This window comes from Lynx canadensis, chromosome C1 (genome assembly GCF_007474595.2).
Source record: "Lynx canadensis isolate LIC74 chromosome C1, mLynCan4.pri.v2, whole genome shotgun sequence".
NCBI lineage: Eukaryota > Metazoa > Chordata > Mammalia > Carnivora > Felidae > Lynx > Lynx canadensis.
Window position 1 is genome coordinate 84,357,291 of NC_044310.1, and position 23,415 is coordinate 84,380,705.

At 36.9% G+C, this 23,415-nt stretch overlaps 1 protein-coding gene across 1 annotated transcript in view; it reads left to right on the top strand.

The window, feature by feature from the left end:
* PLPPR4 (phospholipid phosphatase related 4) overlaps nt 1-22,652 on the top strand; it is a 42,652-nt gene extending 20,000 nt beyond the window's left edge. Inside the window, exons 2-7 of the mRNA XM_030327588.1 lie at nt 2,694-2,879; nt 10,481-10,610; nt 12,674-12,869; nt 14,733-14,790; nt 15,555-15,728; nt 18,758-22,652. Coding sequence (XP_030183448.1) covers nt 2,694-2,879; nt 10,481-10,610; nt 12,674-12,869; nt 14,733-14,790; nt 15,555-15,728; nt 18,758-20,083 — 2,070 coding nt within the window. The 3' untranslated portion in view covers nt 20,084-22,652. The remainder of the gene's footprint in view (nt 1-2,693; nt 2,880-10,480; nt 10,611-12,673; nt 12,870-14,732; nt 14,791-15,554; nt 15,729-18,757) is intronic.
* The last annotated feature ends 763 nt before the right edge of the window (nt 22,653-23,415 follow it).

Sequence of the window (23,415 nt, forward strand, 5' to 3'; positions counted from 1 at the left end):
AGGTGCCTTGAAAACCATATGACCCCATTGGGTTTGACCACAGTAGTCGAATTCAGAGTGTCCACACTATTTACACACACACAGGTACACACACAGACACACACACACTATAGGAATAGTACTTTCATTTCATGGTTATGTCTTCACTGGTACAGTTAAGCAGACTCTAAAGTAATCATCCACAAAATTCAATGGCAAATAATATCCATAGTAGAGAAGATTTACTTAATTTTCAGATTGGACATGTTAAGTTTTGTTCACCTTTCTGCAGAAGACATCAAATTCACTTTACTGGGGCATTAGTATATTAAACTGAGAAGATCAAATGTTATTTAGGTAAGTGTCAAAGGTTTCAGACCTGATTCCCATTTACAAAATATCTGTATGAGACCTAAAATTTCATTATCCTAAAACTTTATTACCATTTTTGGGAAAAAAAGCATAGAATAGTGGTTAAGAAATAAGACTGGAGCTATGATTCCTGGGCTCAGAATCAACCTCTGCCACTTACCAAAGGAAAAACAAAGATAATAATAGCACCCATGTTATATCATAATAAAAAGTCTTAAGTTAAATGAGTTAAAATTAATTAATAAAATTACTTAAGATTTCTAAAACAAAAAAGTGACTGGCACATAGTAAGCACTATATGAAATACTGTTAAGTTAAAACTAAAATATATTTAAGTGGATTTAAGTGGAAAATCTCAATCACACATATGCACATGAAGCACTGCTTTATTGGTCAAGACTGAAGCTACCATTCATGCATTATGGGAGAGGGGAGTGGTGAGGAGAAATGATCACATATTTGGAGTGATCAAATGATCATGTGTTCTAATGCAAGAAATAGAAGTGATTTGATGTACTTTTTGTTCTCTCTACTGAAAAGCATCAATCTGAAAAACAGGAGGACAATGCCAGATAAATCTCTATACATAATTAGTTGTTCCAATAAACCTAATTCTCACCTCATTACAAAAAGACCCTTGGGAAAAGAAGGCATAATGCTATTTTCTACACTTATATTTTTAACTGGACAACCAGAAATAATGGATGATCAATAATGTCTTTATCAAAAATTTGCCCTGTTTAGTCAAATAATTATTGTGTCTTCTACAAGTAACAAAGCCTTAAGCTAAACAGTTCTTTTTAAAAAATGTTTATTTATTTTTGAGATAAAGAGAGGCGGGGTGGGGGGGTGCGGTGTGGGAGACAAAGGATCCAAAGCAGGGCTCAAATTCACGAACTGGGAGATGATGACCTGAGCTGAAGTGGATGCTTACCCGACTAAGCCACCCGTGTGCTCTAAACAGTTCTTAATAATAATGTGACATAAAATGAATTTTCAGATTCTGAAAGGCCTAGCATCAATATACATGCAGTATTTTCTCTTAATCTTTGATCCTTGCTGGCCAAGCCCATGTCCTGTTCACCATATTGTAGTTAGCATCGACATAGTACTTGGCATATTGTAGGTTGAGTGAATTAATAGTTGAATCCCTAACACAAAGTCTAGAAAGTAAATTGTGTGTAATTTAGGTTTACCATACAAACTAAAGGGTATCCAGTGAAATTAGAATTTCAGGTAAACAACAATTTTTAGTATAAGTGTCTTCCAAATATTGCATGAGACATACTTATACTAAAAATCGCTCAATGATTATCTGAAATTATAATCTCACTGGGTGACCTGTAATTTCATTTGCTAAATCTGGTAACTCTAGTCTAGTTATTATAATAAATTAAGATTTATTAATTTATTCAATTAGTCATTCATCAACAAGTATTTATTGCTGTATTAAATTATTAAATGATGTACTACAGGCCCACCCTGTGCCAGGAACAATTCTGTGCCCTGACTCAGCAATAAATAAATAATACTGGCAGACTCTCACTTCATGGAGCGTGTATTTCAGCACAAATGGAGGGAGGGATGATGAAAAATACATAAGTGAAGTATTAAATTGACAAGGTAATTTCAGTTAATGATTGGTGCCATGTAGAAAATCAAGCAAGATGATAAGGGTCAAGAGAGAAGGATGGATCAAGGGCTACCTTAGTAAGAAAGTACAGGAAGTCATCATTAAATGATGAGAAGAGGCCAGTTGTACAAAGAGCCAGAGGAAGAGCAAATGTAAAGGACCCTAAGTAGAAATGAATTGGACTGTTTCAGGAAAAGTGTGAAAACCAATTAGAATGTGGTGGGCAGGGGCTTGGGGAGTTGTATAAACATTGTACAAGAAGAGGTAAGAAACTGAAGCAAGAGCCAGTTCATGCAGAAACTTATATTCCATGATGTGACATTCAGATGGTATTTGAGTAGAATGGAAAGCACCAGAGTGGTTGAAATAGGGAGTGATATGATCAAAAGTATTTTCAAAAGACCTGTTGGTTTGCTGGGGGGAAAATGGATAGATGGGGTGTGGAGGGGAAGAGTGAGAGTACAAGACCAGGAGGCAGTCCAAGAGCAAAAGTGAGGGACAACACAGGCTCATAGGCTGGTGACAGAGGTAGGTGAATTGGAGATATGTTTTGAAGGAGGAAGCAAGAACACTCATGAAGGGCTTTGACTCTGAGACCGGAAAAGAGTGGTGAGAGAAGATAGCCATTTGTTTTCACTTAAAGATGCACTGATCCTATGTATGACCCATGCACAATAATAAACTACTCTTCTATGTCCTTCTTTCTCAGTTGCCTATATTGGCATCATCGGTGGTTAGCCTGTATTTCCTTGAACTCACAGATGTCTTCAAACCTGTGCACTCTGGATTTAGCTGCTATGATCGGAGTCTTAGCATGCCATATATTGAACCAACCCAAGAAGCAATTCCATTCCTCATGTTGCTTAGCTTGGCTTTTGCCGGACCTGCAATTACGGTAAGAATTGCCCCCAAATTATGTTTGTCGGTCCCCAAAACTAAGAATGGCCACATTTGTGTAATAAATGTGTTAAAAATAAACAAAAGGTGAACTCTAAATCTTGGAACAGAGAGATCATGTCTTTGAGATATTTTGAAAATATCAGGGGACTTAATAGTTGAAAATTACTGGCATTCAAAGTTATAGAAGATTATATGATTGCAAAATTGATGGGTCTCTAATGTTTAATTTTATAAATGATTCTAAAAATGTTAATAACTGTATAATTCCTCTTGAATGGCTAATATGATGTTTCTGATATACTTCCTAATTAATGTGTTCTTTTGGTATCTGAAGTCTGGAAAACTGGAGGGGAAAACCAAATAATTATACAGCCAAGAGACTTTCTTCTCAAAATACATGTAGATATCGCTTACAGTTCCATGTTTACTGGGTTAGCACTTTCTATTGATTAGGAGCACTGAGCACTAGCAATTGTAAAGTAAAAAGGTCACAACTCACACTTCTGGCATACTGGCTCATGCACACATGCACACACACACATGCATACACAGAGACAAATAAAATACTTTAGATTCAAAACAGGCATTTGCATTTTTAAACATGTAATATAAAATAATGCCCTAACCTACTGGAATTGAATTAAAAACATAGTTATTTTTAGTTTGCTAACTTACACATTATGAATAAACACACTTTTTCTTTTTTAAAAAACCTTTTTTTTTAAAGTTTATTTATTTTTGAGAGAGAGAAAGACAGAAAGAACGTGAGCAGGAGAGGGCAGAGAGAGAGGGAGACACAGAATCCAAAGCAGGATCCAGGCTCTGAGCTATCAACACAGAGTCCGACACAGGGCCTGAACCCATGAGCTGTGAGATCATGACCTGAGCTGAAGTCGGAGGCTTAACCGACTGAGCCACCCAGGTGACCCAACACACTTTTTCTTAATTCATTAATATATAAGACTAGACAGAGAAAGACAAATATATGATTTCACCCACATGAGGAATTTAAGGTACAAAACAAATGAACATAAGGGAAGGGAAGCAAAATAACATAAAAACAGGGAGGGAGACAAAACAGAAGAGACTCTTAAATATAGAGAACAGAGGGTTGCTGGAGGGGTTTTGGGAGTGGGGGATAGGTTAAATGGGTAAGGAGCATTAAGGAGGACACTTGTTGAGGTGAGCACTGGGTATTATACATAGGGGATGAATCGCTGGAATCTATTCCTGAAATTATTGTTGCACTATATGCTAACTAACTTGGATGTAAATTAAAAAATTAATTAATTTATAAATAAATAAATAAATAAATAAATAAATAAATAAATAAGACTAGGCAAGCTTTTCCAGAAGGCTTCTTCTGGAAGAAGATTCTGCCCCTAGAATCCTACATAAAGAGCAAAAAACAGGTTTCAAGATTAATAATATTTATTTCTACCAGTAGGAACTTTTAATTTGCCTTTATCATGCCCATGAATATCAGAGGAAGTGGTTTTTGAATGACAAGCTGTATTTGAATGGAGTTTTTATAGGATTCCCTAATGAACTGACCTATTCTGGTTCAGCACATCAGCAATTTTAGAAAAAGAATCTATGCATAAACCTTCCAAAGTCTATACTTTTATGTAGCCATGAATTTGCTTTCAAAATTTTTCCCTATATTAAAAATCATAGCATATGTTTACACTCTAAATAAATTATACAAAATATTCTCAGAAGGTAAGGTAGAATCCGAAATTAATACTCCATAGAACTTTGTCATACTCAAAATACTTTGTAAGTTAATGAATTATTTGAACTCTAGTAACGCCAGGGTAATTGGAACTATTCATGATGTGCTTAGAAATAGCTGAGACTCAAACTAATAAAACATATTTAAAGTGCAGTATTACTCAGAATAATAGCATTTTCCTGTCATTTCTCTAACGACTTATTAAAAAATTCATATCATCAGTCATTTGATAAGAGCAAAATGGATATATGCTTTACACTATTACACCAGGAAGCATTTCTCCTAGTTAGGGTATAATCCCCAAGTTTATTATAATAGAATATTTGAAATTAAATTCTGTACAAATGTTCAGGACTCTGCTGAAAAGATTGTGTTGATATTCAGTCATTGAAATAATTTGTTTTTTATATATCCAGAAGCCTTCCTTCCCCAGGGTATTTTATTAAGTTGCTAAGAGAGCAAGTCTAACTGTGGCACTTGGCGCTGGCACCGTTTAGCCCACATTGATCCCTTTGTTGACACTGTTACATGTCCTAAGGACAATGACCTTGGCCTCATCACGGTGTCCCTGCATCTGTGACTCCTTCACTTCCCATAATAAATTCTCTATATGCAATTTAGAGATGCTTTCTGGGGATTCTAAGCCAAAGCTTGCTTTCTTGAGCCCTGAGAAATGACAGGGCAAATCTGTCATGGCTGCCTCCCACCAAAGTTGACCTGGGGAACCCAGTGCCAGTTCCTCCCACAAAGAACCCACTGGATCTGGGGGTCTTCACAGGGCCTCTCTAGTGGCTGCATGCCTCTTAATGGAACAAGAGGCAAACTAGGGCAATATTTATACCCTGGGGTCCCTAAATACCCCCATATCACTTGGAGTTCCATGATATTCCAGGGTGTCAGTGATTCTTACACATGGTTTCATAGCTTTGCGTAAACACTCAAAGGTAAAACAAATCTTGACTTTGCTGACATCAAATATTGTTTTCACACCTTTCTTTTCAAATATCATGCTTCTTCTAGATTTCTTTCCAAGTTCATTTTCCTTTCTCTATTTTTAGGGCCTTCTCCCAAAACATTCATTTTCTCAACATTGGTCTTATGTCTATAGTCATCTTGTTCTAGACTCATAATTCTGCCTCTAATCTTCCTACATAGTTACAATTGTAACCTCCTTCCCCTCTTTTCCTGAAGGTGAAAAATAACAAGTAGACTCTAACCGCCAACTCCCAAGGATGCCGTTCTCCTTTTACCTCTATGGTAGCATAAACCTGTTGCAAATGCGGTGGTGAGCACAGGAGGGGAGGCAAGAGCAATCTTTCATTTGAAAATAGCTTTTAAAGCCCACTTCTGTGAAGAAAAGCACTTCTTGTTTTTACCCATTCACCTGGAGAGAAGATCAAGAAAAACAAAGACCTCATGTCCTTGATATTCTTCAAAAGAATCTTTCTATGAACAAAAGAAGATCGACTGATTTTTTATACAGGGGCGCCTTGGGTGGCTCAGTCAGTTAAGCGTCTGACTTTTGATTTCAGCTCAGGTCATGATCTTGGGGGTCATGGGATCAAGACACAAGTAGGGCTGCCCTGATAGCACAGATCCTGCTTGGGATTCTCTTTCTCCCTCTCTCTCTGCCCTCTCCTGCTCTTGCACACGCACATTCTCTCTCTCTTTAAAAAAACAAAAAACAAACAAAAACAAAAACAAAAAACAAAAAACAAACCCAAAACTCATGTCCACAATATTCTTTTTTTTTAATTTTTTAATCTTTATTTATTTTTGACAGAGAGAGAGAGAGAGAGTGCAAGTGGGGGAGTAACAGAAAGAGAGGGAGACACAGAATCCAAAGCAATCTCCAGGCTCTGAGCTGTCAGCACAGAGCACGACGCGGGGCTCAATTGCAAGTTCATGACCTGAGCTGAAGTCAGACCTTCAACCGACTGAGCCACTCCAGGCACCCCCACAATATTCTTTAAAAGAATCTTTATATAAATAAAAGAAGATCGACAGATGTTCTTATATAGGCATTCAACTATAAATCTTTTAGTGTTTGCTTTTCAGATTTTTTAAAATGCTTTGAGAGGTTTTAAAAATAACTTGGCTTTGTGATGTTGAATGAGAAACTGTAAAAGTTCCTTTCATGTCTGTGAAATACATTTTATGTCTCTGAAATTGCCCTTAAATTGGAAAATTTCATCCTTAATATTCACTTTTCGTTTACTTTAAAGTGATAATGAAACCAGCATTTTGTTCAGTCCTTTGGAGACTGTGTCCCAGGGAAAACAACAGAGAGTACCATAAATCTTCATGAAATCTATATGAAAAGAAAAGGATGTATATTTTCACTTCCCTGGAAGTAAAATTTTATTACATATTCTTAAAGGATAAGTATATCTAACTTTATAGAAGAATTCTATTGGAATTGGATTATGTTCCTAGAGGGTAACCTTAGCTTTGGGAGACTATACAATCAAAAGGTAGAATATTAAATGTATTAGGGTTTCCAAAAGACATTCACTGCAAATTTAAACACTGAAGATACTATGATAAATATTATATTTTTGTCATTGTGCTTTGTTTTTTTCACAAGGAAGACTTCTTTGATTGGAGTGCTTCCTCTGGTGGCTATTCTTAGGGCACTGCCCATATGATTAATAAAAAGCAATATATTTCTCACTATGCCTTTTCTGAAGTAGAGTCACTTCAGAATCTTTTCCAAAAACCTGCCTTGATATTGGACAAGCCAAAAAAATTGTCATTTCTTTTTTGGCTTGTGTACAGGCTAAACAGAATATTGCAAAAAGACGCTTGTCACAAATTGTTTTCTATTTATTCCGACTTCAGCCAGGTCACGATCTCGCGGTCCGTGAGTTCGAGCCCCGCGTCGGGCTCTGGGCTGATGGCTCGGAGCCTGGAGCCTGTTTCTGATTCTGTGTCTCCCTCTCTCTCTGCCCCTCCCCCGTTCATGCTCTGTCTCTCTCTGTCCCAAAAATAAATAAACGTTAAAAAAAAAAAATTGTTTTCTATTTACAAATGACAAAAGCAACAAATAATTTTACTGTCAAAGGCTAAACTCTGAAACCATATTTTAGCACAACAGCATGCCATTCAGAATGAGGAAACAAGTAGGTGCATTTAGAAATAAATCAAGAAGCATCTCCCCTCCCCCTGAGGAAAATTCCATCTTTAAACAGAATTGAACCACTTTGAAAATTCATGCAATGACATACAGCTCAAGGTTAAATGAATAGAAGTATGAGGAGAAAATTGATGTGTTTCTTAGAGAGGACCAGTGGGTGATGTCAAAATAATGACAAGAAACCTCTATCCATAATCAAGCCAAAGAGTATTAAAGTACTCTCTTGACATACGAGTTTTGAGCATATTACACAACTAAAATAAAACCCCTGAAATCTCAAGGTCATTTGAGATAATGACTATTGTGTTGTATGATAAGATACATTTCCCTAATAGCACTATACAAATAAATGTGTATATAATTTAGCTTTCATGGGTAAAATGTGAATCATTACATATAATTGAAAATAGGGGAAAATTATTCACAAAATTATTGTTGAGAAAGTGAAGATGAAATCAGTATTTTTTAACCATACAATAATGCACTTCAGGAATGAGTGGTTAATGTTCTTGAAATGATAAATTTGAGATACCCATTATCTTATGCTTTGTGTGTGGAATATCATGTCACATCTATCTGTGTAGAATATAGAATTTATTGTGTTTCTGTGTCTAACTTACGGTGATAATGTAGGATGACATTTTTCAAGAAGTGTAATTAACTCACTGTTCAATTATTTGAGAAAAAAAAACCCTCCTTTTGATGATTTCTGTAAGATTGATTTTAAAGATGTTTATCATGTATGCCACATGATCTTCACACATGTGTGATTATTGGTAGAGTTCCATTAAGAAAATTATTTTTATACAAATTAAGATTCTTTGTAATTGTACACATACCATAATACCTAAAGAATTAAATATAGCAGATTGAACATTCAAAGCAGAAGGTCGTAGGCTTACTGTCATTAGTTTTAAAAAAACTGTAGTTTTAAAAACTTCATAAAATAAATGTTACACTAGTAATGAAAACTGAGAAGTTTCCCTTGGGAAATCTGTTTGAGCCTCTAATCATGACCATGACTTTTAAAGTGACACCATCACTTGTATCTAAGAGACTTCTGGTGTCTCATGTAACTCAACTTTCCTCAGCTCCACACATATCTACAAATCAATGTCGCATTTCATAATAATCTCTTAGGCACAATAATCTTAAATATTTGAAAATTTTTTTCATAAATAAAACTCATAATTTCAAGTCTTACTTCTCTCTCTTTTTTTTAAATTTATTTAATGCTTTTATTTATTTTTGAGAGAGACAGAGACAGAATGCAAGTGGGTTAGGGGCAGAGAGAGACACACACACAGAATCCAAAGCAGGCTCCAGGCTCCAAGCTCTCAGCGCAGGGCCCGATGCAGGGCTTGAACTTACGAGCTGTGAGATCATGACCTGAGCTGAAGTCGGATGCTCAACTGACTGAGCCACCCAGGCGCCCCTCAAATCTTACTTCTCTTGTATAGAATAACCAATGACCTGAATGCCCAGGGTAATTAGCCAACAAGAATCCCACAATGAGGGTAACAAATGCAAATCCCACAATGCCAGGCATTGTGCTAGACAATGAGAATTAAAGGTAAATGAGAAATGTCTCATCCCTCAGAGACTTGTAGTCAGGTAAAAGACAAAAAAATGAACTGTTCAAGTGCATTTTAACCAAGCTTTGCTAAGAGGGAAGGATGAGGTGCTGAGGAAGCCGCAAAGAAGGGGACCTAATTCAGTTTAGGATGCTGTGGGGTATTTCAAGGAAAGCTTCTTAAAGGAAATGATGCCTAAATGCATTGGGTACCTTCCCTGATGTCCTATGTCTTGGAATCCTACAGCAAGTATACTTTTCTTTATCTTAACCTAATCCTTCTGATACTGCAGCATGGCTCACTGTCCATTGTAAACACATTTTGCAATCTTATACCTAGGGAATAACACCTTGCTCACCTAAATTCTCTTGTAATCTGCATTCTCCAATAAAGTAGCTACCAGCCACATCTGGCTATTTTATGTTAAATCTAAATCGATTTAAATTTTAAATACTGAATTAAATACAGGGTAATGAAACTAAAAATTTGGTTCCTCAGTTGTGGTAGCTAAATTTCAAGGCCCAGTAGCCACATGTGGGTAGTGGCTACCCTACTGGACAGGATGGAAAATATTTCCATCATCACAGACATTTTTATTACGCTGCTCGGCTTTAGATAGCACCTTTCTAACCCTGTGCATACTTTCCAGGGATTGAACCTTCTGCTCAATCCCAAATTGGTTTATTGAAATAATATGCCAGTAAAATTTCCTAATCCTAACTTTGGTACTTATTTTGTTCCTCATCATCCCCACCAGTCATCTTGTTTTTGTGCTTTTAGCAATGAAATGCCAAGACTCAAAGGGTTAGGGCAGGATCAGTCATCATGCAATTAATCAATTAGGTATCATCCCTGGGTGTCATTGAGCAAAAAGGCCAAAGACTGAGTGCTCCAACTGCATGAAAATGCCAGGATGCTACCACAGCCTTGACTGGTACATAGGCACCCAGAAGATCCAACCAGAGCTCTTTACAGTGCCCTGATTGCTTCTTCTCACTGCTCCCTCAACTACTCAGGAGAACTTGCTCACATCTCTAAAGCTTTTAAGAAAACTACATCTTTACCTTGTTGAACTGATGATGTGTTAAGAGATAAGGTAGAATTCCTTTGTACCCACTGAGTCCATTCCGAACACTGCCCTGTCTTTACAGATTATGGTAGGGGAAGGAATTCTCTACTGTTGCCTGTCCAAAAGAAGAAATGGGGTTGGACTGGAGCCCAACATTAATGCCGGAGGCTGCAACTTCAACTCCTTCCTTAGAAGAGCCGTCAGATTTGTTGGTGAGTGTGGGGAACCACAAAGAAAGGAATTTTTTTCAAATAGAAATGTTATATTTAATTACAGATATTAAGTCTTTAAAGCTATAATTTAGATGTATAATTTCGGGTCCATGATGAGTTTTACATTATATGAAAAAACTGTTAAAACACTAAGATTTGGGCTTTGTATCTGTAATGGGTTATTTACAGTTATAGTGCTTGTTCTGAGAGCTAACATGCCATACATTTCAGTATATTTTTGTCTTAGCTGTGGCTGAAGCATAAATTTACCTTAAAATGGTTTTTCTGGATCTGTGTTCGTTTTTTAAGGTGGAGAATAAATGTCAGCAGGCCATTATGAATAGATAACTCTTCAGAAATTAGTTTAGCCACATCAGTGATTCCATTTCAATTCTCCTGGAGTGTTTTCATCCAGAAGTTACTGCACATGGAAATGTCACCATAGGGAGAGCTGAATCATGGCTATTTATCCTTGGTTATATCCTCTAACTTTGCCTCTTATTTTTTATAAGGCCTATAGAAAATCAACATCTGAATCTAACTAGTATCTAAACCTTCATCTCTTCTGATTAGCATGAGACTATCCTAATGTTTGAGTCACAGGCCTTTTTGTTCTCCAATAGGTCAGTAAAAAATTTACCTGTAACCTCTCAGCTCAAAGGAATAGGTCATTTCATTTAATAGCTAGAAGATAATGAAGTACAAACTTCTTCCCCACTAGAAGAAAAGTCCAGTCTAAGTCATGCCCTAGACTTGCTCCACTAAGCAAGGCACTTGGAGATGGTAAGACAAAAAAAGGCCCTTTAGCAGGGTCACAAACTGAGGCAAGGACAGAAATCTTAAGGACACATAGCTGATCTGAGAAAAATAAATTTTTGTAATGTAACAAAATTCTGTGGACAAGGGGGCATATGACCTCTGTGAAAAGCCTCATGCCTTTGAGGATGGTCCATCCTTCCCTAGAGAACAGTGCCCAGAGTCAGCAACCTCATCCTCCATGGGTCAGGAGATTCTTATTCTCCTAAGGCAGACATGGATGGGCTTCCCCACTGAAGTGAACTCCTCTCTAAGACCTTGCATACTTCTGGGAATTAGAATGCAGAAATTAAGGTGTGTCATGAACCCTAGTCGAGAGGGTGGAGAAGGAATTGGGAGAGTAGTTGCTAGATGGGGATAAGCAGAAAAGGAAAGTGGAAAACAAGGTAACGTGCAGGCCAGTGACCGTGGTCTGGAGGAGTCTACTGATGAATTGCCCAGCTGCCTCTTGCAATGATTTCTATGAGAAAATCACGAATAAGAATCCAGGATGTCAATTCAGAGTGAATCCAGGGTGTCAAGACCATGTAGAGGAAGCAGGTGAGTGAGCAGAGCTAGACTCCCAGGCAAGGGATCTGCATCAGAATTTGTGAGTTTCTGGTGTGAGACTGGCCACAGGACACAAAAGAAAGATAGGATTTGGGTGGGGAGATACAAGAACATCATTTCTGAATTCCAAACACGCAGGAAGGCTCCCACAGCCCCGGACCCAAGATATGACTGTTTCTGCGACAGGACCCACCTGCCCTCTTCTCTGTTTTAATTAGCATTCCTGATATGACTACAGCTTGTAGGGAGTTGGAACCAGTTCTATAGGGTTTAGGAACTACTGGAGAGAGCGAGCCCTGAAAGCTCAAACATGTGAAGCAATTTTAAACCATTTTGAATTCTGCTTCATCCCCTGTATTTAATCCTTCTCAAATCACACAGTTGGCCACCTTAATATGTCCTGGGGGTCTTACAAGACACCAATGGCAATGATATTGAGAATAGGTCCTGCTTAACCCAAATGACAAAAATACCTCAGATGACTAACTTGGAGATCCTAATTGCCCTTATTTTAGCAGCAAGTATCTGGTTTAAAGGTTTAGGAATTTTCTATACTGTTTTCTCCAAATTAACTCAGAGAAAATAATCACAACAGATTTGAAGGTTGCCACACTAATGTGTGATAAACATGGTTGATGATGGCACAATATCAGCATTAGGCGCTAACTTGGTAACAATTTCTTTCCCTCTGCTTGTAGGCGTTCATGTGTTTGGACTGTGCTCTACAGCTCTCATCACAGATATCATACAGCTCTCCACAGGCTATCAGGCGCCATACTTTCTAACCGTGTGCAAGCCAAACTACACCTCCCTGAATGTGTCTTGCAAAGAAAATTCCTACATTGTGGAAGATATTTGCTCAGGATCTGACCTTACAGTGATCAACAGTGGCAGGTTAGAAATTGAGACTTAAAAACTGTCCATGTCAGTGTTTTCATTGTTCATTAATAGTGTGGGGTATCATTTTAGGCCCACATTTTTCAGTCATAATGACTTTGGTTTTATTTATTTTTTTCAATTCAGTGATTTCTTTAGTGGTTATACCATAGAAAACCCATTGGTGGCTCTTTCCAAATCCTCCGTCTGTCTCCAAATTTCAGCCTCACATTGCTGCCACTAATATTCATATCACCAAATTCTACTCACATTTTGTGATCTACCCTTTACTCATTATGGTTTTAGGTTATCACAGTTGGTTTATTTGAGGATATTATAGTTAGTCATGATTTACAGTTAATACATGTCCTGTATTGACTTATGTGGTAGGCTAAATATCTATATTTACATCTCCCTTATATGTTTTAGTTTTTAAAAACTATGTGAATTTTATGTTTGGTAGAGTTTTATACATACATCTTCTTTGAATAAACCCAAAAGATCACTATAGCTCCTAACCTTGCATTTTAGAAAATAAAAGACAGGAAACCTCAAGAAAATACCAATGCATTAAGGTTTTTTTTTTTTTTCAGTGAATAAAGTAAAAATTAAGCTTTTAAGAGATAATGTTTTGGAAGTTCAAAAGAAATAAATTGCAGAAGGACAAAGGGCAATGAACGATTTTGCTCTAAGAATTTCATGTCATTTAGTGAGTTCCTAAGATCAATTTAAGAGTCAAAAATAAGCTAGTAAGTACTCTTGAAGAACACAGCCTGATATTATGTAATTACATACATTCAAGTTCTCATGGCCCATTCAATAATTTTGAAGCTGCTTTTAAGACCTGTGTCTTCTTCTATTCTTTCTCAATCCTTTTTTACATATCTTGTCTGTATTAAATGGTAATCCTTTTTATTGGGTACCAAATAATTAGGAGGATTTTAATATAACTGAATTTTATCTTTAATTTTTTTATCCATTAAAATAAATCTCTATTTTTTTCTTCACCTGTCCTTTTCAGTGTCTCTCATATCCTGTGTTCCTCCTCTCTCACCTTGCTTCTTAAATTTAACTAGATTCTCAGCAATTCTTGAGATGATAATTATTTTAAATTGGAAAATGCAGGGAAACGTTTTGTTAAGATTGGACTTCTTGTGGGGCGCCTGGGTGGCGCAGTCGGTTAAGCATCCGACTTCAGCCAGGTCACGATCTCGCGGTACGGGAGTTCGAGCCCCGCGTCAGGCTCTGGGCTGATGGCTCGGAGCCTGGAGCCTGTTTCCGATTCTGTGTCTCCCTCTCTCTCTGCCCCTCCCCCGTTCATGCTCTGTCTCTCTCTGTCCCAAAAATAAATAAACGTTGAAAAAAAAAATTAAAAAAAAAAAAAAGATTGGACTTCTTGTGTTTTCTAGAGTATAAAAAATACACTTAGATTCACTGCTGTGAGAAAATAATTTTGCCTTTTAAAGTTTTATGTAAATTAAACCATATATTTAGGAGCATAGAAAAAGTTTAAAAGCTTTAAAGTCCTAGGTTTTATGGACCTTTACTTTAAACTGACATAATTCTAATACCAAAGAACAAATATAATGTTTTCCAATCCATTTCAACTCTCGACCATCATTCCAGTGGTGTAACAAAGTGATCATCTCCAAAGCTGGCACTTGATATTGAAAAGTGTATTACTACTATTCTTTCATTCTAATGGTGATTAGCAGTGTTTATCACTCAGATCTTTCTCCAGAAAACTAAACAGAAATTAAAGTTATCACTTATTGCCTTGAGGCTTTTAAGTTGAATGTTTTAACCACCCAGTGTTCTCAAGATGATTGTTAGCAGTGGATCTGAGATAGAAGACATAATTTGACTGTCTTCCTTTGGCAGAAAATCATTCCCTTCTCAACATGCGACCCTCGCTGCCTTTGCTGCTGTGTACGTTTCAGTAAGTCACTGGCTCTTTTTCATCAATCTGTGTCCTAGAGGAAATTAGAGAAATGAGTGCGGTGTCCAAGTGACTAATTAGATTATATAGCCATGTAATAAAAGAACAGTAAACTTTAGTACAGCAGTCCTGCAACACAATTGCATCGAGAGCAGAAACTGGGTGATACTGGAAACAATATTACAGTAAAAGAACTTTTCTACACAGTCATAATATTTATTCATCCCAGTATTCCTTCAATGTAATATTGTACCTCATGGCAGGGTACCGTGAGCTACATGAATGTTATAAATCTGAAACTGAAAGAACTGTGTTAAGCACAACACACACACACACACACACACACACACACACACGCTTTACTTTCAGCATTTATGTAACAGTTCAAAGTCAGTGTAAATTTGATAAATGATATGCAATGAATCATCATCATATCTGATTAATACAATAATCCATCAGGTCTTATGTGAGAAAAGTAGACTGAAATTATGTGACAAGTAACGTGGAAACTAAACAGTTATCTGGCTAATTTTACGGCTTCAATTTATTTTTCAAAGTTTCATGTCAGTCTGTTTTTTACTAGATGAATTTGCTATGTATTTCCTTTTTTTCAGGTATAGAACATAACCATTACAGGGCAAATGGAACAGTAAAATTGATGTTGAGTGTACCAGTTAGGCTTTGAGTTTAAGTTTTTATTTGATTACAATTTAATAGTAAAATGACCTTTCTAACATACTTAACACATCTCTTTCATTTTTAAGATGTACTTCAATTCCACATTAACGGATTCCTCTAAGCTTCTGAAACCTCTCTTGGTCTTCACGTTTATCATCTGTGGGATCATCTGTGGGCTAACACGGATAACTCAGTATAAGAACCACCCAGTTGATGTCTATTGTGGCTTTTTAATAGGAGGAGGAATTGCTCTGTACTTGGTAAATAATTTATTATTCTTACTTCATTAACCACAGTTTAAATGGAAAACTTGCACTGAACATTTTGTACTGTAATAATTTACTTGCAATATAGTTTATATTCGTGAGAAAATGTTTGGGTGCCTCTCCATTCTAAGCCAAAACACACATCCTACTTTCAGCAAAATAATTTTTTTAACTTCTCCCATGGACTAGAAACTCCACTTTTAGGATTATTGCATTTTATCCTCATCCACACACACCCCGAAAAGAATCAAGGATTACTTTTGCTAGTATAATTTTATAGATGAGGAAAGTAAATATTAGTGAAAGTAAGGTTCATGACAGTGAAGGTTTAGTAGAAGTTTATATAATTTGCCCAACAACACAAATGTAGCATCTGGATATATAGGCACCAACTAATACTGAATTTTTTAGCAGTATTCTATTTTCAAGCCTAATCTTCTTTCAAAGGAAATATTCTCAGCATAAGGAAACTGAGATTACCCATTTCATGCATTAATTCTTTCACTCATTCATTTTACATTTATTCAGTATATGATCTGTGCTAGGTACTATACTGAGCATCAGAACAATGAGAATATATAGTCTTAAGAAGTCTTCAGTGTAAAGACTAATAAAAATACAGATGGTTACAATATGTTAAATGATATAATGGGGTGTGAACAAAATGCTTTGGAATAGCAGACTGAAGAAGGAAGTTAGGGAAGCCTTCAGAGACATGATGTGGTTTTTAAGAAATAAGAAATGTTTTTCTTAGGGTAAGAAAAGGAGGAAGGACTTTCAAGCAGAAGAAACTACACAGGCAAAAAGATGGACGCATGAAAAAGCAAGTATAAATGGAAGGTGAGGGAACAGGAAGTATGAGAGATAATGGCCAGTTTCCAGCTTGGAAGACTGGGCAGATGGTGACTTCTGGTCTAGCAGACCAGGTAAACAATGGAGGGAGCAGGTTGGTCAAAGCAGCTCAATTTAAGGATCCACAGGCAGTTGAAGAGTTGGGTCTGGAGCTCAAAAGAGCAATTGATAGTGGAGAAATAGACTTGGAAGTCATGGATATTATTGGAGGAAGCACCATTATAGTTATAGGGGTATATAAAATTGTTAGGTAATAAGAATAAAAGCCAAGAGACACCAACATGCAAGCAGCACAGAGAGGAAGAGGCAATAACCAAGGAAACTGAGAGAGGCTGGTTGAGAAATGAAAATCATCTATAGCAGCAGTTCAATCACGTGATCTTGGTGCACTGTGGAAGGTGTTACAAGAAAATGATTACAAAAAAATAGTAAAAGTGCTGAGGCAAGCAGTGATTAATTTTCATTTTTATAAACTAGCATGGTCAGGATTGTTACTTCAAATCTCATGCTTACTCACATGCTTTCTTCTGTGGCAGAGAATATGATCCAGGTAAAGATAGTATTCCAGGAATTGGGCATAAGCTTGGGTTTCTCATGCGAATGTTGATTGGTGATGTGTGTTACAGAATAAGAAGACTGAGAACTGCATCCCCGTAGTTCAAGAATTGCCTTCACACATGTGTGATTTCATGGTGTCCTGGAATTAGCATGGGCTCCATAGTCTGAAGAATTTGGGCTTGAATCTCAAATATCCTTGACATTTGGCCAAGTTACATAGTCTCTAAGAAGCTTGTTTCTTCACCTATGAAATGAGAATAATAGCTACTTACTTCATGGTATAACAAGGATGAAGCAACTATATTTATTAAGCACAATGCTAGGCACTGAATGTTGAACAATACGGGCAGAGGTTATTTGCAGTCTAGTGGATGATTTTCCTAAACTTACAACAATTATTACAATTATTAATACAACATTAGGTAGGCCTGCTCATCCTGGGAAATCTGGCAGCGAGAGCATAGATAGATATTATTTAGAAGAACATTTCAACCGGGAATTAAAGTGGTTGGATAGGCAGAAGCTTGACTTTATTTAATTTCTGTTTGCATGCTATGCCCTGAGGTTGCATATTCATCAATTCTAAGCCAATGCTGTTTTAAATTGTTAAGCATTCTATAAAATGTTGATTCCATGGGATTCTTTTGGCTTGATTTGAAATGGTAGACAGTGGCTACCATTCATGGAAATTAATACCCAAATAGGTATCTGTTCCTTGCTCATATCTCCAAACTAAGCATCTTAGAAATTGAAAATCCATCAGGGATTTGGTCTTCTACGTGTAAAAAGTAAAAATTCTGAATCTGAATTTTTACTTTATCCAAATTTGTATCCCCCAAATCTAAAATAACAAAAAATTGGTAGGTTAAGTATGAAAGCAAGATTAAATAAAATTTAGCTCAAATTTAGTGTCCTAGCACTAAATTGACCAAATATACACTTCCAAACTTGAGACCAAGTTAAAAAAAAGAATGTGGGTGCCCCAAACTAGTGACAATTTCTGCCCTGTCTTCTGAGAATTCTGCACAATACTGAACACACAGGGCTGTGCTCGATCTGAGTCATAACAACATTTGTATCTGACCTCACTGCAAAACCTGATGACATGTTTTATGAATGATTTGGTGTTTCATATTTTTCACACCTCTCCTGCTTTCCATCATAAGGTGTGATTAAAAAGGAAGGTAAAATAAATCAGTTAAGCTATTCAAGGTGTCGCTCAACAAGAGGTTCCTAAATCCAGAAAAATGAAATGCTTTGAAAAGCAGAAGAATGTCTTATTTCTCTCATTGTCTGTCTTTTTGTTTTCTCTCAAAACATACAGAGGATAGATAAGATTCACAAAAACATCCAGTGGGATGGAGAAAGGAGAGGAAATCCAACTAATAAAAAATAACGGGCTCCTTATTTCTGAACAGTTAGTTCAGCGATTTATGATATAACTTACAAACTACTTCCTGAGTAATTGTACTTTTGGTTTTTTGTTATTTGTATTAGTCAGCAGTATATAGACAGCATATACCTTATTTATATGCGTCAGTGGGTCCTCTAAGACAAACTCTTAGTAACCATGTCTTCTAGTGCATGATGTTCTTGTTTCTTTCCAATACCAGGGCCTGTATGCTGTGGGAAATTTTCTGCCTAGTGAAGAGAGTATGTTTCAGCACAGAGAAGCCCTCAGGTCTCTGACAGACCTCAACCAAGACCCCAGCAGAGTATTATCTGCTAAAAATGGCAGCAGCAGTGATGGAATTGCTCACACAGAAGGCATCCTCAACCGAAATCACAGAGATGCCAGCTCACTGACAAACCTCAAAAGGGCAAACGCTGATGTAGAAATCATCACTCCACGGAGTCCCATGGGGAAGGAGAACATGGTTACCTTTAGCAATACCCTACCTAGAGCCAACACCCCATCCGTAGAAGACCCTGTCAGACGAAATGCCACCATTCATGCCTCTATGGATTCTGCTCGATCAAAGCAGCTTCTCACCCAGTGGAAGAATAAGAATGAAAGCCGCAAGTTGTCCCTGCAAGTTATAGAGACTGAGCCTGGACAGTCACCACCCAGATCCATAGAAATGAGGTCAAGCTCAGAGCCCTCCAGAGTAGGGGTGAATGGAGACCACCATCCTCCCAGCAATCAGTACCTCAAGATCCAACCTGGCACTGTCCCCGGATGTAACAATAGCATGCCTGGAGGACCAAGAGTGTCCATCCAGTCCCGCCCTGGGTCTTCGCAGTTAGTGCACATCCCTGAGGAGACGCAGGAAAACATAAGCACCTCTCCCAAAAGCAGCTCTGCTCGGGCCAAGTGGTTGAAAGCTGCAGAGAAGACCGTGGCCTGTAATAGAAGCAACAGCCAGCCCCGAATAATGCAAGTAATAGCAATGTCCAAGCAGCAGGGTGTCCTGCAAAGCAGCCCCAAGAACACCGAAGGCAGCACTGTCTCCTGCACTGGCTCCATCCGCTACAAAACCTTGACAGACCACGAACCCAGTGGGATCGTAAGAGTTGAGGCTCACCCGGAGAACAACAGGCCCATCATACAGATCCCATCTACCGAAGGCGAAGGTAGCGGCTCCTGGAAATGGAAAGCCCCTGAAAAGGGCAGCCTTCGCCAAACCTACGAGCTCAATGATCTCAACAGGGACTCAGAAAGCTGTGAGTCCCTGAAAGACAGTTTTGGCTCTGGAGATCGCAAGAGAAGCAACATAGATAACAATGAGCATCACCACCATGGAATCACCACTATCCGTGTCACCCCAGTAGAGGGCAGCGAAATTGGTTCAGAGACGCTGTCTGTTTCTTCTTCCCGCGACTCTACCCTGCGGAGAAAGGGCAACATCATCTTAATCCCTGAAAGAAGTAACAGCCCGGAAAACACTAGAAATATCTTCTACAAGGGAACCTCCCCAACACGGGCTTATAAGGATTGAGTGATGGGATTCAATCCCTTGAGCGAACCCCCCAGAAGACCATGTCTTGATTCTCCCTCTGTGCTCTGTTTTCAGTGGATTGGGAAGCCTTCTCATCAAACTGGGTCATCTTACCATCAGCCCGGAGCTCAATGACTCTTGAGAACTACTACATGCAAAGCTTGTAGATTTCACATCAAGGGGAGGGAAAAGCACAATGCAAGAACCTAATTAATATGATAAGGTGAAGAATCTTAAGACCTGTCTTCAAACTCAAAAGGTTTGCAGAAGGCAGTATCAGAAGAAAGTGGTTTCCTTCAGTGTATACTATTTTACTTCCTGAATGTGCCAACTTTAGGGATTTTTCTTTATAATTAGCTGTGGGAATCCAGAACACGGTTCCCTACAGCAGAGGCCATGCAGTATTATATATTCATTTTGCAGAATCTGCGCCTACAGCCCAGTAAGGGTGGTGCTGATTATTATAGTACACATACCATGTAAACTCTCAAATTCTATTTAGCTGTGAAATAGTGGCGTGCAATTCCTTGTCAAAGAAATGCTACTGTATTAAGAAGATGCTGGCTGCTTTGTGTTAGAATAGGACACCCCGCAGCTTCTCTGTAGTGGCTCTGTCACAGTCAAAAAATGAAAAAGTTTTGTGCATTTCCTCAAAATTATGCTTTCTTCAACAACAAAAAATGTGTAGGAATATTTTCAGTGAAAGGGAATAACTAGTACTTTTCTACATAGTTTTTTTTTCTTGCTGCTTACTTTTTATTTAAGTGTAGGTACTACTAATGATTCTGTTTTTTAGTGAGTAAATTTGCATAACTTAAAAAATACATTGTTTTAGAGTTTTTCAAAATTGTTGTGATCATATTTTGCATTTTATGGCTCCTCCTTTATTTATTAATTATTTTTTTGATGTCATAGATATGTTTTTCTATTTTTAAAGCAAGAATAACAGTTGACATTCCTTGAGCAAAATATACTGCTGTGAATTTATAAATAAGAAATCTGAACCAACACTTGACATTGTGGGTTACATTGCCAGCAATGTTGGTTGAGTCTACCCTTGGACATCTCCAACCAGCTGGCTTAGGTTGCTATCTTAATCAGTAATCCAAAAACTCTGTTTTGTTCCAGATTAGTAATTTTTTGTATTCTAATAACCAGTAAATCAGAGCAACAGTAGTTAGGTTTTACCTTCTTCCCTAAGATATTTTTGTCAATTGGACATCAACAGGAAGAATCTGGAAAAAAAAATGCAAATTGATAAGTGAAAGTATCTCACAATATAAATTAAGAATGTATTTCTTCAAAATATCTAAATAGACACAGTTTTTGTGCTTAATATGCAAACAACAATTTTGCTACCTATCCTGAATAAAGCCTTCAGCCTAAATCAAAGGAAACAAATATTATCAATAAGAAGAAGATAAAACCAAAACATTTGGAGGTGTTTTCCAACTTAAAAATTTAACTGTGGAGAAATATTTGGTTCTTGGAATTTAGTATCAAACCTTTTTTACACCATTTCTTAAGAATTCTAATATACACTTGATGATTGCCAAGGGGATAAAAGGTAACAACAAAGCTGGTTGATCTGATCTGTTTTCAGTGAGAACAGAAGGAAGGGGTTGTTAAGAGATAAAGACTATCACATCATTATCAACTTCTACAGGAAAAGGGCAAAGCTTTCTAGAGTTAACCAACCTCCTAAGAGCATTAGGGATTTAGCTGAAACCAGCAGAATTGAAAACTCTGGCAATAAAATATGATTCAACTACATCCCTTCTGGCAATTTCCTTCTCAGAGAGGGGAGTGGGAGTAAAATGTTGCCTTCCCCACTTCTCACCACCGCCACCATCACGGCACTCCTACTGGCTTTTGCCATTTCATAGAGAGGAAGGTGGACTGGTTTTAGTACTCTGAAGAAAAAATAATAAAGCTGCAGCATTTCAGGTGCAGTATGATATTTCCTAATCTTTCCTATTTCTTAACAAAAGATTTTAAAGTACTTCTCTAGTCATTGAAGGTTTTTTTTTCTTTACATAAATATTGATATATTCTTTTTCTACTCAAAGTGCCAAAGGCTACAGTTTTTAATGACTGAACAAATTGTACCACATTGTTAAGGAAATATAATGATAGTCGCTAGAACTCAGACCTCTGCATGTATATTTGATAATACATCTTTTGTAAAAAAAAAAATTACAAAAATATTTGTTTACATTCCACTGGTACCTTAATTTAAAATAAATGAGACTAACAGGTGGTATCTCTTCTTAGTGTTCTATTTATCTGATTTGCTAATGAGAGCACTTCTTCCTTTGTTAGGCTGTGCTTTACTGATAAAACCAAGTATTGAATAAAGAGAGTAATTATCTTTTTAAAGTAAATAAAATTATGAAAATATATATAATATATATAAAGTATTGTGTTTAATAAAATGTTATGCAATGTTTTCCAAACTGATAAAGTTTGTAAAGTGCTATAATGTATTTTGTTAAGTACAGATTAAAGCTATTGTGTGAGTATATTGTGCTAACATCATAGAAATAAAGATTAGATTTCTTCATCAAAATTGGAACATTTTGATTTTTTACTTCAGAGTATGAATGGATAATAACTTGGCTTATAGGAAAACATCTGAAGAAATAAGAATGAATCAGAACTGATTATATTCATACCTGTTTAGAAGAAAGAGAGTTGACTAACAAAAGTTGGTCAAACTATGCCATAATTTTCCCTCATCATTTAGAATTTTTATTTTATGCTTATTAAAGGAGCTCTTTTAGATTTACTTAGGCATAGATATTTTACATATCAATGTTATAAAGCATGAAAACAAAAATACGTCAGGGCCAATTGCTCTGAATCAATTTTTGACTAAGAGTAGTTGATGTGCCTCTTTTCTTCCATATTATTACCTCCCGTGCCAGATTTTCTCTAAAAGAATGCTCTACTATTAATTCCTGGATTGTTTTTCCAAGCTATTAGCATCTGTTTTATGAGTTTTACTGCTGATACTTTATATGTTTCACTAGAAGGTATTAACAAAAGTTTTTAGGCCACAATAGGACTCATGCTTTAGTCAAATGATCTTGAAGTGGCCCACTTACTGAAGTGAAGTTACAGTTGTTCAGTAATGCCTACAAGTTCATGCATAAACAAGCAACTACATCATGATTTCCACCTGGCAAACAACCATGGTAAGACACTATTCATTATAGAAAACACATTGATTTTAGAGATGATCATATGAATTACAATGTGCATCTTATAATAGTTGAAATGCAATGTTAATATTCTCTAGGTCTTGATTTTTTACCTCTAATATGGGGATG